General features: G+C 41.5%; 1 protein-coding gene across 2 annotated transcripts in view; it reads left to right on the top strand.

Annotated features, from left to right (window-relative positions):
* Positions 1 to 15,663, top strand: part of swt1 (SWT1 RNA endoribonuclease homolog) — a 102,642-nt gene that overhangs the window by 45,265 nt on the left and 41,714 nt on the right. For both annotated transcript variants that reach the window (XM_080195737.1, XM_080195738.1), the window contains exons 12-13: positions 4,048 to 4,217; positions 4,851 to 4,989. In XM_080195737.1, coding sequence (XP_080051863.1) covers positions 4,048 to 4,217; positions 4,851 to 4,989 — 309 coding nt within the window. The remainder of the gene's footprint in view (positions 1 to 4,047; positions 4,218 to 4,850; positions 4,990 to 15,663) is intronic.

Here is a 15,663-nt window from a genome sequence, read left to right as displayed (position 1 = left end):
GCCACCTTGCTTCTACCAGAAGTTTCCACTCTTGTGAAAGAACCTTTTCTCCCTGAATAAAATGAAAATTTTGTTTTACTGTATCTTTCATTACCAATATAAGCATACAGAAAAATATTTAGTTCTACCCTTGGCTGACATCCTAACCCATTTGAATCTCTCCACCATTAGAAAAAGAACAGTTTAAGGTGACAGCGCAGAATGTACTGTATAAACATGTACATTTCAAGACTGCTCTATGATTTTCAAATTGCTCTTTTTTGCATTTAGTTCTTTGCATCAGGCTTTTATGTGTTGAATTTTAAGTAAGCATAGGCAGCCTTATAGAACTTTGCTTACTGTGTGGGTGTCACTAGTTATTTCACTTTGCACACAGTCAATGATTTTCCATACCAGAAACAGTGAGTCACTGTTGCACAATAATTTTGTGGTTGGTGGCAGTAGCTTGCAGTGTTTCCATACTGAGTAAGAGCTGTGCAGTTAAGCAGAAACAATGTAATGATATCCACATGTTCCTTCCAACCTGTGAAAAAGCATCACCTATATTTTGTTTACTTGCTCATGGGATATGAAAATTCCTGGCAAGGCTAGCATCTATTGCCTACTCTAATTGCCTCTGGTGGTGAGCTGTCGTCTTGAACCACTGAAATCTGTGTGGTGAATGTGTTTCTGCAGTGCTGTTAGGTGGCAAGTTCAAGAGTTTTGACCCACAGTGAAGGAATGGCAATATATTTGCAAGCCAAAAGAATGTGAGACTTGGAGAGAAACTTGCAAGCAGTGAATTTCCATTCTACTCTATCCTTGTCTTCCTAGAGATTTGAGTGCAATTGTTGAAGAATTGATGCAGTGCACATTGTTATTGGTACATACTGCAGCCACGATGTTTTGGTGGTGGAGTATGAATGGTTAAAGTGGTAGGCAGACTGCCAGTTAAGCAGGTTGCTTTGCCCTGGATGCTGTAGAGCTGCTTGAGTTGTTAGAATCACATTCATCCAGGCAATTGGAGTTGCAAGAGTATGTACCGTGTACCTGGTGGGTGGTGTTCTCATGTGAGATGATGGCATCCGTGTCGATGATCCGGCACATCTTGCGGAGGTTGCTGTGGCAGGGTTGTGTGGTGTTGTGGTCACTGTTCTCCTGAAGGCTGGGTAGTTTGCTGCGGACAGTGGTCTGTTTGAGGTTGTGCAGTTGTTTGAAAGCAACAAGTGGGGGTGTGGGAATGGCCTTGCCGAGGTGTTCGTCTTCATTAATGACGTGTTGAAGACTCTGGAGAAGATGTCGTAGCTTCTCTGCTCTGGGGAAGTAGTGGACGACGAAGAGTACTCAGTCCGCCGTGTCCCGTGTTTGTCTTCTGAGGAGATCAGTGCAGTGTTTTTGCTGTGGCGCTTCGGAACTGTCGATTGATGAGCCGAGCGCCATATCCTATTCTTATGAGGGCATCTTTCAGCGTCTGGAGGTGTCTGTTGTGATCCTCCTCATCTGAGCAGATCCTGTGTATATGGAGGGTTGTCCGTAGGGGATGGTTTCTTTAACATGTTTAGGGTGGAAGCTGGAGAAGTGGAGCATTTTGAGGTTATCTGTGGGCTTGGGATACAGTGAAGTGCAGAGGACCGTTACTGATGGAGATGTGTGCGTCCGAGAATGCACCCAATTCCGGAGAGTAGTCCATGGTGAGTCTGGTGGTGGGATGGAACTTGAACTGCAGCAGCGGTTGAAGGACCTGTGCAGTGAAGAGGTCTTGTTTGAACCTGTGCATGAAGATGTTGGCATATTGAAGTGTGAATTTGGTCCCCATGGCTGTTCTATATGTCTGGATGAAGAACTGGTTGTTGAAGGTGAAGACATTGTGGTCCAGGATGAAGCGGATGAGTTGTAAAATTGCATCTGGAAACTGGCAGTTGTCGGTGTTGAGTACTGAGGCAGTTGCAGCAATGCCATCGTTGTGGAGAATGCTGGTGTAAAATGCCGAGACGTCCATTGTGACAAGGAGTTCTCCTAGTTCAGCTGCTCCATGTGTGCTGAGTTTATGTAGGAAGTCCATAGTGTCGCGACAAAAGATGGGGGTTCTTTGTACAATGGGTTTCAGGATGCCCTCGACGTAGCCGGAGAGGTTCTTGCACAGGCTCCCATTGCCCGATATGATGGGATCGATGAGTGTGTTTGCCTTGCATATCTTCGGGAGGCAGTAGAGATCTCCAATGCGGGGAGTATGTGGGATGAGAGCATGGAGAGGGCTCTGACGTTCCGGATCAAAGGTCTTGATCAGTCTGTTAAGTTGACGGGTGTGTTCTTTGTTCGGATCTGCGGTTAACTGCCTGTAGTGTTTCTCATTGTTCAGTTGTCAGCACACTTCTTTGCAGAAATCCATTCTGTTCAGTATGGCGATGGTCCCTCCTTTATCTGCTGGTTTGATGACAATGTTACGGTCGCTCCTGAGAGCGCGGACGGTGTTGCATTGTGCTTGGGTGATGTTTGGGGCTCTCTGGTCAGTGCAGCTGATGAATCTGGCGTTGACACACCTTCTGACGGCTTGGGTATACGTGACAAGTCGAGGGCAGCAGCCTTCTGGAAGAGTCCAATCCAACTCTTTCTTCTTTGTTTGCTGCACTGCTGATATCTCTGTTGACTGTTCCGATTCATTGGCTGTCTCATTTGTTTGTTGTTGGCCCCTTGGGGTTTGTGGAAGAACTCCCACAGCTTTATTCGCCTGATGAATTCCAGTGTGTCTGCTGCGAACTGATGGGGTGTTATAAGTGGAGGCATAGAGCACAAAAACAAGAAAATTATAATGAGCTTATAGAACATTGGCTCAACTTCAGCTGAAGTATTATGCCTTTTTAGGAAAGACCTAAAGGATTTAGAGAGGATGTGGAAAAATTTACATGAAATTTTCCAGGGAAAAAGGACTTCAATTGCATGGCTAGATTGGAGAAGCTAGATTTGTTCTCCACTGGGAAGTTGAGTGGAGATTTGATAGTGTTCAACATCATGAGAGATCTAGACAGAGTTGTTCCCGTTGGCGGAAAGATTGAAACCAGAGGACTTTTTTTTGGCAATCACGTTAAGTTGAAGACGATATTAGGAAACTTTTTACATGGCAGTTGGCAATGATCTGAAAATATGATGGGGACAAATTCAATCTTGGATTGAAAGTGGGAATTGAGAAAGCATCTGATAAGAAAATTATCACAAGACTATGGGGAAAGATCCAAGGAGGGGCACTAGGCCTTTGCCCTTGCAGAGTCGCAGCGTGAGTTTGGCATTCTGTGTCTGCTTTTATCCAGACTGCAGTGAAGAAAACAACAAAATGATTATTCTGCTCCTTGCATTTAAGTTCTACCTTTTCACTTTGAAGTGCCTTAAAGTGGTTTGGTAGCTTTAGAAAGACTGCATTAATATTGTCTTTCATGACCACCAGTGTCCCAAACTGTTTTACAGCCAATGAAATACTATTTAAACATAGTCACTGTAGTAATGTTGGAAAAATGTTGTGCATAGCAAATTCCAATGACTTCTAAATAGTGACATTTTTAGTTGAACAATTTTCATGATGTTTAGCGTGTTCTCGGCCTTTTGGCTAAGATCAAGAGTGGTATCGACGTGCTGTGCTTGGTTGAAGCCATTAGGTTACAAGTGGCATCTGGATCTTTTGGCTAAGATGCAAATGAGATCAAGCCTTGGAGGAGGAGCTATACCTACTCCAATCAGCTTGGATCATGTAGATCAAGCCCAAGACAGGTGGTGAGAGCCCTGTTTTGTCAGCTTGGAAAGGGAATGTCCCAACTTGTTGAGACTCTTAATTGGACTGGATTGGATTAAATTGAAATAAAAAACCAAAAAAGGGTTAATTAACTTGGCATTTTTTAAAAGGTGCTGTTTGTTGTTAAATGTTGAGTAATATTTGCATTGCTAAATATAAATACAAGAAAGAAGTAACTTTTTCAAGGCATAAATTGTTTATTAATGCCCTTGTTTATTATATGTTACCTATTTTTGCTTATGGTTAAACTAAAATATGACAATTTTGTTTTTTTCTCTGTCTTGCAGTAATCCACACGAAGGAGTCAAATGGAACAGTTAATCAGCATCTGTCAGCACAGGAGTCTGCTTTGGATGTTACTGGGATCATCTGTCAATTAGAGAAATCACTAGGCATTGCACTGTCAGTCATCTTAGAAACAGAAATGAAAAATGTGTATGATGATTTGTGGACAGAGGTAAAAATAGGTTGTACAGAAATTTTTTTTTAAATTATCCTAGTAAATAAACAATATCCATTTTATGTTCATTTGAAAGCTAATCAGTTTCATGTACCATTTTTTCTCAGTATTAATTTCATAGGTTAAAAATATGTTTCACACTATGCCAAAGATATTAGCTGTGTAACTATTTTTTCTTATGCTGAATAATTGATTTTGGTTAGTATGGACATAGTAGAACCTATTAAACTGGAATAAACATTTAATTTCAAGATATTTTCTTCTAATGCACGATGAGAGAATCTCAGTCATCCACTATTTGGATAAATCCTTAAAACTGAATTTCAACAGGAATTCCACAAGAGTAATGAATGGGTACTGGTAGAAGTTGCAGACATTTGAGCCCAAAATATTTTTTGGTTTTTAAGTCTAGAATGAATCTGGCTTTTATCTTTCTGATTCTAAGTCATCCTTTTGTATTGTTCCAGATCATCTGTCTTTTGATCAGAGCTATGCCTTGTATGTATCCTATATTGAGAACTATAACCTCTGTGTGAAACATGATTATTGTATGCCTCAATTGATTAGATAATGGCAGGTCAAATCAATGATGATATAATTGTTGTGATCTGTTTCTGATCCTGATATTAGATTCTGTTTGTGAAACCTCCTTGGTCCTTAGAAGACATATTGCAGTGTGTGAAGAAACATTGGTTTGCTGTGTTTGGCCTAATTGTGAAAAGAAACTTGCTGTCATCTGTGACGATCTTATCTGACCATTTTCAAGCAGGTACGTACAGAGAATTCACTTTTGATTTTTTTCATGAAAGTAAGTGATGTAATTAATGACCAACTTAATTTATATAATAAAGTTAGATTTTGATTTCCATTATTTTGCATGACAGATAGCAAAATTTACTACATTGTTTGTACCCTTCGAAGTAACACTTGCTGCTAGTCTACTAAATTTCTTAGCAGTCCAGCATATCTTTTATATGTACCCATACAACAATAGTCCACACACTGAAATTAGTTGAGATGTTTCAGTGACACGCTAAAGTTATTTCTAACTGCAAGTATTTCATTTTCATAGACTAGGATTCTAATAAATACCTTGAGTGTTGATGATGACATACCTTTGAGATAACCGAACCAATTCAAGCTGCAACTAAACATGACTCATATTTAGCTAAACAAACACCAAGTCACTGGCCAATTTGGCATATTGATCCTCGATTTTGGGCAGGGGATATCTGTCTAATATGGCCGCTCAATTGACAGTTAATTTGTAATCCCGACAAATGCATGTTGACTTGTTTGGTTTGATGACAGATGCAGCCCACCCTGCAAACCACATTGGCCTTCATGGAGTTTTAAATTCTGCTTCCAACACAGTTGGAAAATTGCTCAGTAATTCTACGCTGTGGCTTTGGGGTCTATGTATAATCTTAGCCTGGGGCTCCTTTATTTTTCCTAGTCCTTCTTGGAAAACCTGAGGATGTCTTCACATGGCTTTGTAAAATCCCCTCTCACTTGATTTGATTATATCTATCCAGTTTAACTTGATGCGTTGGAGTCAGTCCCACCCCATCAGGCTCAGTCCTTGTCCGAGTACGACAGTAAGTGGGAGCTAGGCAGTCTGCTGTCCATCAGCTACCAGCACCATTGTGGTCCCCTTGATCTAATCGCCTCTCCCATGCAAGTGGCTTAGCTGGCTGTAGTGTTTTCTAACCTTGATGGTTAAACCCTGTTGTAGAAGTAACAGTACATTTGTTCCCGATGACAGTTACCAAAACCCACTTTCATTTTCAAAGGATGCCTGCTCACGAGCAGGTATTGGCTCATTGGGGCCACTTTGCCCATGTCAATGTGATTCAGTGTCAACACATTACGCTCAAGTGAATGGTACTCCCCAATTCTGTGGACGGACACTGACATGAACGGAACAGGTTCTGCTTGCTTCTACATTTATAACTTAAATGAACTTTTCTACTGCATTAGAAGTACCCTGTGTCTCGAAACCTACACTTCTCCAGAGCGTGGATATCCCCATGTCAAAAACATTAGTTGGAATTCCTTGCTTGATTGAAACAATGGGTTTTAGACGTCGCTGGATTCCGGGGAAGTGCCGGAAGATTGGAAAACGGCTAATGTTACGCCGTTGTTTAAGAAGGGTGCCAGGCAAAAGGCGGGGAATTATAGGCCTGTTAGTTTAACGACTGTTGTAGGTAAAATGTTAGAATCCGTCATCAAGGAGGAAATAGCGAGGCATCTTGAGGGGAATTGCTTGATAGAGCAGACGCAGCACGGTTTCGTTAAAGGGAAGTCGTGTCTGACAAATTTACTGGAGTTCTACGAGGATGTGTCTAGGGTGGTGGATAGAGGAGAGCCGGTGGATGTGGTCTTTCTTGATTTTCAGAAGGCGTTTGACAAGGTACCTCACAAGAGGTTATTGCAGAAGGTCAGGGGGCATGGAATTGGGGGTAGGGTGTTAGCGTGGATAGAGGACTGGTTGTCAAATAGGAGGCAGAGAGTGAGGGTCAATGGGTGCTATTCGGATTGGCGGATGGTGACTAGTGGAGTGCCCCAGGGGTCGGTGCTGGGGCCTCAGCTATTTACCATTTATATAGATGATCTGGAGGAGGGAACCGAGTGTAGGGTGTCGAAATTTGCTGATGACACCAAAATTGGTGGAAAGGCAAATTGTGCAGAGGGTGTGGAGAGTCTACAGAAGGATCTAGATAGGCTGGGCGAATGGGCCAAGAACTGGCAAATGGAATTTAATGTTGGCAAGTGCGAGGTGGTCCACTTTGGTAGGAATAATGGTAGGAAGGATTATTACTTACGTGGAGAAAAACTGCAGCAGGCGACGGTGCAGAGGGACCTCGGGGTCCTTGTGCATGAGTCGCAAAAACCCAGCTTGCAGGTGCAGCAGGTGGTCAGGAAGGCGAATGGGATGCTGGCCTTCATAGCGAGGGGGATTGAATATAAAAGTAGGGAGGTTTTGCTGCGGCTGTATAGGGCATTGGTGAGGCCGCAGCTGGAGTACTGTGCAGTTTTGGCCGCCGTACTTACGCAAGGATATTTTGGCCTTGGAGGGAGTGCAGAGGAGGTTTACTAGGCTGATGCCAGAGTTGAGGGGGTTGAGCTATGAGGAGAGGCTGAATAAATTAGGCTTGTACACGTTAGAGTTTAGAAGAATGAGGGGAGATCTCATTGAGACGTATAAGATGATGAATGGGATGGATAGGATAGAGGTGGAGAGACTGTTCCCGCTCAGAAAGGATAGCAGGACTATGGGGCACAGCCTCAAGATAAAGGGGGGACGGTTTGGAACAGAGTTGAGGAGGAACTTCTTCACTCAAAGGGTGGTGAATCTCTGGAATTCTCTGCCCGTTGAAGTGGTGGAGGCTACCTCGCTAAATATTTTTAAGACGCGGGTTGATGGGTTTTTGATAAGCGAGGGGATTAAGGGTTATGGGGAGAGGGGGGGGAATGTGGAACTGAGCCATGTCAGATCAGCCATGATCTTATTGAATGGCGGGGCAGGCTCGAAGGGCTAGTTGGCCTACTCTTGCTCCTATTCCTTATGTTCTTATCCCAGTTTTCTACTTCAGCCTGCCTTCCTATCCTTGAATAGGTACTCAGGTGCTGCTGCAACAGATAGTCACAGCCCCTCCCCCTAGCTGGTAGACCTTGCAATTCTAGAGCACCTCTTTTTGTGCTTTCCATGGACAAAGCTATTTCCACAACCTTTAAGTCTAGCTCTAACTCCATTAGCAATTTATTTTGGATAAGTGTGTTATTTATCCTACATAACAGCCTATCCCTTAATGTAATCATTGCAAGCTTGGATGTGCCAAGCTTGCAATGTCCTGTCTGTTTCCTTAATCTGCCTATGTCATCCACAGTGGATTATTCAGGGGCCCTCCTGTTGAATTAAATTTGTATCTTTGGAGAATCATAGAGGGCTTTGGGTGATAATGGTTCCTCACCGGGTGGGTGATTGATTTTTGAGTCAGGAGGTCTGGATAGGTCAAACATCTTATTACACTATCTGTCCGGGTGCTGCAAGCTGTTAGCAAGATAATCCTCTAATTCTCCCTCCCCTCTTAAAAAAAAGCATACATTCGATGTATTGAACCCAATCTTCTTCTTTCACATCTAATGGTTTGAGCTTACCCAAAAACCAGCACGATGATTGATACCTGTTTGAATTGGAGTGGAAAGTGCTTTGCTAATGTAATAACAGACACTTGGTGTCCAACCAGATGGTGTAGTGGCAACTGCTCATTTACAGGGGAAAAAGGAACATTTACAAGACAGTAGTACTATCAAAACTAACATGCCCTACTGTCCAGACTGCAACTGCGGGTTTTAAAACCTGCTCTCCAGTTCCAAAGTCACGTGGTTCCCGACATTTGCCGAAACTTGAAACGAAGATCACATGACCTCTGTAGTCACTGTGACTACCCATTTCCAACCTTTTTTTGATATGAAACTGGAAAGGGAATAAGCTTTGTGTAATAATTTCTATCCCTCTGCATTAATGTAATTTTGAATATTCTATGGCCATGAAAGGCACTTTGAACACGTTATTCATTCGATTACATATGGAGGTCTGTTAACTGATCATGTAAATTCTTCTGCAGGAGTAAATTTTCTGTTGTGCAATTCCATTTAAAATATTTTTAAAATGTTGTATATTCATAATTATCAAATGTTTAAACAGACTTTCTATTTTTGCTAATTCAGATGAGAATGTTACCTGACTATTTCGTTTTGTTGCATGAAGTCAACTCTGATCCATCTTTAGCAAGGTCATAGTCAATTATGGAGTAAATATGATGAATGAAAGTACCCTCAGTTAATTGCCTTAGAGGAGATAAGATCACTTAAACAAAATGTAAAATAAAATTAATACCTTGTGCCAATATAATTTACAGTAAATACACAGATTAATATCGCAGTTTTCATGAAGAAGAATTTGTTGTTGAGTTGCAATGGTTGAAGTAAGAATACCTCAGCATCAGATTAGAGAAGAGGAAAAAACAAACAATGGTTTTGAGTTTGATCAATGTCCTGTAACTCCAACTGAGAAATGTGTATGTGCAGATCTTTTGTGAATCTGTCATTGTGAAATATGGAGAAGCATCAACTGCTGCAGGATGAATGAATCTTTGCAGCTAGCTTGAGCAACAGGTACAGACCTGAGATTCTCTTAATGTGATTATGTATTTGCTGGATATTGATTGGTAATATCCCTCATGATTAACAAAGCTCTGCGTTGATTTCATGATAGCTTGACAGCAACATGAATGTTGCTAGTATTACAGTGCATTCTAGGAATTGCCATTGCCTGTCCCAAAGTTCTCTCATTTCTCATGTTATCAGTTGGTGCAGAAATTCTTTTGTGGATAATTTGAAATGCAACTGCTGTCCCCTGAAGCAGTCCAGATTAATTCAGAGAAAGAGAGAAATTGCAATGGCCATCTTCGCAGGCAGTGGTGTGACTCCTTGACAATCCTGCCTGTTGTTACAAGGTAGAGTCATATTGGACTCAAAATATTAGCCCTATTTCTTTCTCTATTAATGTTGCCAGACGTGAGTTTTTCCAGAAATGTTTTTTTTTCCAGATTCCCACCATCAGCAGGTTTTGCTTCTACAGTATTGTGTGTTTGCAGCAGTAAAGATTACTAGCGACCTGCCTTATTGAGTGTAGCACTGCTCATGCACTTTTCCTCAAAAATGCCAAAAAGAATGACTATTGGCTTATACATTCTATTCAGAGTGTAAAGGCATTTGGTGAGCAGGCTCTCTCACCTTTTTCATTCTCAGACATCACTCTACTGTGCCTGATGGATTCTGGTAGCACTCCTATGGCCTTTGTTGTTGATCTTCCTCCTCCTTCCCCTTCTCACTTGTTGCATGCAGTACAGGGTACTGTCCTTATTCCACTAAGTGGGAGCAGTTGAGAGTTTGGAAGATATCGTTGCACAGTTTTGGTGTGTTGCTGTAGTGCTCCTTGTAGATGGTATACGCTGCTGCCAGTGTGCATCGCTGGTGAAGGTAATGAATTTTGTTGTGGTAAATGGGGTCCAGTGGACTGTTTTGTCTTGGATGGTGTTGAGTTTCATGAGTGTCGTTGGAGCTGCACTCACCCAGGCAATTGGAGAGTATTTCGTTACATGTCTGATTTGTGCCTTGTAGATGGTGTACAGGGTTTGGGGAGTCAGGAGGTGAGTTACCCTCCACAGAATTCCAAGCCTCTGGCCTGCTCTTGTAGCCACAGTACTTACATGGCTAGTCCAGTTCAGTTTCTGGTCAATGGTAACCTCCAGGCTGTTGACACCAGTTCTACAACCAATCCTGCAACTTGTTGAATCTGCCATCAACTTTACTAAGCTTTATCTAGTAAACCACCTACAGGTGGGAATTCTGTATTTCAAAACTGTACTTTCTGTTGCCACCCAAGCAGCAGGTTTAACGTTGCCTAATTGATGTTTCACAACATCAGTTTATACAAAAATGATTTGTACCCAGGAATTATGAAGCAGTGTTGAAATTTCTCACTGATGTCAAATGAGGAAGGTGGCAAATAAAGGTTCCAAAGGACAAAGATAGTTTAGAAGAATGAATAGGTCAGTGAGAAACTGTTCAGAATCAAAAAATGTGAAGTACTACATTATTGAAGTAGGAATAAGGAAAATAACACTCCTTAAATCAAATACACATCATGAAATGTGCCACAGGTAGATCAATCACTAAAAAGGAATCATAATCTTAAGTTTCCAGTGTAAGATAATTTAATACAAAAGCAACATGTATAATAAAAATAGCTGGAAGAACTCAGGTCTGTGGGACAGAGACCGGGATTTGCTAGCCCATTGTGGCAGGATCATCCATTACGGATTTGGTGACCCAACCAAAGTCCACTGACTTTCAGTGAGAATGGACCATCCCTTCAGCAGGCAAAGCCAAAAATCCTCTCCTCAGGAGCAAACATCCAACTGGTAATTTTGGACTCGTCACAATCTCAAAGAGACCCCACTTACTCCCCTCCCCCACCAGGACAATTCCTAATTGTTGATGAGGTTGATAAATTATTAATAAGCAACTATCTAAAATATTAACACTTTACACAGCTGCGCAAACTTGTACCTGGATCACTCTACTAGAAGATGACATTGACATTCTTTCAGTTACAGAATGATATCTGAATTTGAGCCCTTGTTCTGCCGAATTCTAAATATCAGCAATAGAATTTAGTTTTGATTCAATATTCTTGATTTCAGAAAGTGACTAACTGAAATAGATATCAGGTAGCTCAAGGCTTTGCGATAACTGGTGGTCAGTTGATCTGTCTCCTATATTTCTGTCTTTTTGTCTGAGATTGAATTTGCAATTATTCCATGATAAAGCAACGTTCTTTTTGATGTATATCTTTACTGGTTCTACCAATTTTATTCCTGTTTGTAAAGTATAGGGTACACAGCAAGATGTTAGCACTGGTAAGAGTAGATCAGGGCAGTGCGATGATAGTCCTGAGTTTTGGCAATATGACAGATGGTTTGTATTTTTTAGTGTGGGTTGGATCAGTCGCAATTTGATGGTAGAAGAATGAGGCTCAGTGTTGCCACGTTTAATAGGCTCACACTTAGTTGGGTTTAGTTTTTGCTTTGTGTACAAGGGAACATGACTTTGGATGGGTGCTTAATCTTAGAGTTAGTTTCTTAACTGAAAATAACATTTACTTGCAGGGCTGACTTACAAGTTCTGGAGCTAAACTCAAATGGGATATTGATTCCTGTTCTACAAGTGCACCCTGTTACTATGGGCAATGGTTGGTTCATATGCAAGTTCATAAGTTTGGTAACAGGATACAGGGGGCTGTGGGGAGTTCTACTGATCCCGAAAGTCTAAGCAATTGATAATTGTTTTGGTTCCAGCCTCAGTGACGTGCTTAAGCGCATGGTAACACAGTGGTTAGTACTGCTGCCTCTCAGCGCCAGGGACCCAGCTTCGATTCCTGGCTTGGGTGGAATATGCATGTTCTCCCTGTGTCTGCATGTCACCGGATGCTCCAGTGGAAAGATGTGCTGGGTAGGTGCATTGGCCATGCTAAACTTTCCCTCAATTTAATAAACAGGCGCTGAAGTGTGGCGACTAGGGGATTTTCATAGTAACAGTGTTAATGTCAGCCTACTTTTGACATTAATAAATAAACTTTTAAAAAAAACTTTGGGCTTTGCATTATTGTTTGGCATAGGCTGTCTGGTATCAGGAGCCCTAATAATGATTGAAATCACCACTTTCAGTCATCATTTTTATATTAAGTAAATTATGATGCATAGGATTGCTTTTAATCCAAAGTGAGCACACAGTAATGGAGAGAGGAATTAAAGTTATAGAAAGCAAATGTGTTCAGCAGAAATTGTCTGGCTGCAGTTTGGGTTCAGCTGATACCCTTAACAAATATTCTCAAAATTGGTTTGTGTGTACGGTAGTTGTTAATCTCAAAGACATATCTATGTTGTTTATACATTTTTTTAAAAAGACTTGTGTGTAACTCCCAAATACATTTCTTACATTTCTACTTATTTAACTTTTTAAAAGTGCTTTCAAGTTAATGATTTTCAAAAACAATTTTAGGGTTTGCAAGCAAGGAAAGGCATTCTCATGCCTCCAACGTTGCTTAAAGTTTGTTCCCCTGGAAACCTGATTCCTGGCAAGTTTTAAATGGCTCCCTTATTACTTACAATGCGAAAAGAGCTTGATCTTTACTGACAATCCCTGATAAGTGGTTGGTGCAATGGAGCATTTTAACACCTTTGCGTGCACCTGATCCTCCATCTGGCAGGTGTTATTTTAAACAAGGACTAGGAAAAAATGCTGGAAAATTCCAGCAGATCTGGCAGCATTTTTAAGGAAAGAAAAGAACTGTCGTTTTGAATCCAGATGACCCTTTGTCATTACTAAAAGGCACAGAAAGTGGGAGATATTTATACTGCAGGGCGAGGGAATGAAAGATGAGTCCTCGCTCATTAGTCATAGCTAAGAAACCAGGGGAAAAGACTACTAATGGCTATCCAATATAGTGTGGAGATGCCGGTGTTGGACTGGGGTAAACACAGTAAGAAGTCTCACAACACCAGGTTAAAGTCCAACAGGTTTATTTAGTAGCACAAGCCAATAGCTTTCAGAGCACTGCCCCTTCAGGTGAGAAGGAGTTCTGTTCACAAACAGGGCATATAAAGACACAAACTCAATTTACAAAATAATGGTTGGAATGTGAGTCTTTATAGGTAATCAAGTCTTAAAGGCACAGACAATGTGAGTGGAGAGAGGGTTAAGCACAGGTTAAAGAGATGTGTATTGTCTCCAGCCAGGACAGTTAGTGAGAGTTTGCATGCCTAGGCATGGGTGTTACAGACAGTGTGACATGAACCCAAGATCCCAGTTGAGGCCATCCTCATGTGCGGAACTTGGCTATCAGTTTCTGCTCAACAACTCTGTGCTGCCATGTGTCGTGAAGGCTGCCTTGGAGAATGCTTACCCGAAGATCAGAGGCTGAATGCCCATGACCGGTCACTCAGTGGTCACGGACACCCGAGGGGCAGGTTAAACATTTCTGTTACCCTATTTGTAAAGAAAATATGCTTCATGATTTCACTCCTAAATGGTCTAGCTGTAATTGTAAAATAGTGCCTGATTGTTCTGAATTGTTCAGCATTTTTCCACTTTGTCATGTCACTTAATTTTAGAATATATGTTTCTGCTTTTTAATATATTCAGCTGAAATTATAGTGGGAATTTCTAAATGTTAAAAGAAATTTCACATTGCACTTCTTTGATTATTTTCATTATGGGAACAGTAGCATAGTGATAATGTTACTGGACTAGTAATCCACGTGCTTGGATTAAGGCTCTCAAACTCATGAATTGAAATCCCACAGCAACTAGGGCAATTTGAATTCAATTAATTAATAAACCAGAAATAAAATGCTAGTCCCATGATCTGAAATTACAGGATTGTTGTAAGAAGCCACCTGTTCACTAATGTCTTTCAGAAGAGGACATCTGTCATTATTACCCAGTTTTCCTATATGTGACTCCAAACACACAGCAATATGACTGACTCTTAATTACTCACTGAAATGGCCTAACAAGCTGTTCAATTGTACCAACTGGCAAGAGAAAAGTTGGATAAAAGCAAAACCAGCATAAGCCTAAGCACCAACAATGACAATAGCATATCCTGCCTAGTCAAAGTTCTCTTCACTAACATCTGGGGACTTTTGCCAAATGGAAATGTTCTACACATTAGTCAAGCAACATAGTCATACACACTGAATTATTTCTTACAGCCACGTCTCAGAGTACCACAACACAAGGTTAGAGTCCAATCAGTTTATTTGATAGTAATCTCACAAGCTTTTGGAAACGGTGTTCCTTCATCAGGAAGACAAAGGAACACCGTTTCCAAAAGCTTGTGAGATTACTATCAAATAAACTGGTTGGACTCTAACCTTGTGTTGTGAGACTTCTTACTATGTTTACTCCAGTCCAACGCCGGCATCTCTACATCAGAAAGTATCACCATCCCTGGGTGTGCTCTGACCCACCAGAGGTGACATTAGTGGTATACAATCAGGAGGGAATAGTCCTGGCAATTCTCAACATTGATTCTGAACAGTACGGAGTCTTGTGGTATCACGTAAAACATGAACAAGTAAACCCCCTGTTAATTATCACCTGTGGCCCTCCGTCCATTGATTAAACATTACCTTGTTCGACACTATTTGGAAGGAGCCCTGAGGGTAGCAAGAATGCAGAATGCATTCAGTTTGGAAGATTTCAGTAGAACCTATCATTGAAAGTGGCTCCTGCACCACTGCTGATTTAAGCTGGTTGGATTCTGAAGAACGTATCTGCCAGATTGGGCCAGTGGCGGGCAAAGAGAGAACCAACGAGAGGGACAAATTTGCCTACCTACCAGAGATGCATCTTTCTATGACAGCATTAGTAGGCATGACCACTGAACAATCTTTGTGAAGGCAAAGTTTCATCTTCACACTGAGGATACCCTTCATTGTATCATGTGGTACTACCACCTCAAGATAGGTTTGAATCAGATCTGGCAGTTCAAAACTGAGCATCCATGTAGCACAGTTGTATTCAGTCACAATCTGTAACTGTGGCTTGGCATAACCCTGAATCTACCATTGCCACCAAGCTTGGTGACCTAGAATCCACAGAATCATAGAATCTCGAGAGTGCAGAAGGAGGCCATCTGGCCCATTGAGCCCACCCAAGCCCTATCCCTGTAACCCTACATATTTGCCCTGCTAATCTACTGACACTAAGGGGCATTTCACCATGACCAATCCACTTAACCCACACATCTTTGGACTGTGGAAGGAAACCAGAACACCTGGAGGAAACCCATGCAGACATGGGGCGA

The sequence above is a fragment of the Carcharhinus amblyrhynchos genome, chromosome 9 (genome assembly GCF_965287045.1).
Source record: "Carcharhinus amblyrhynchos chromosome 9, sCarAmb.v2.hapA, whole genome shotgun sequence".
Taxonomy (NCBI): Eukaryota; Metazoa; Chordata; class Chondrichthyes; order Carcharhiniformes; family Carcharhinidae; genus Carcharhinus; species Carcharhinus amblyrhynchos.
Note: the sequence above shows the minus strand (reverse complement) of the source record. Positions and strands in the feature narration are given on the sequence as shown.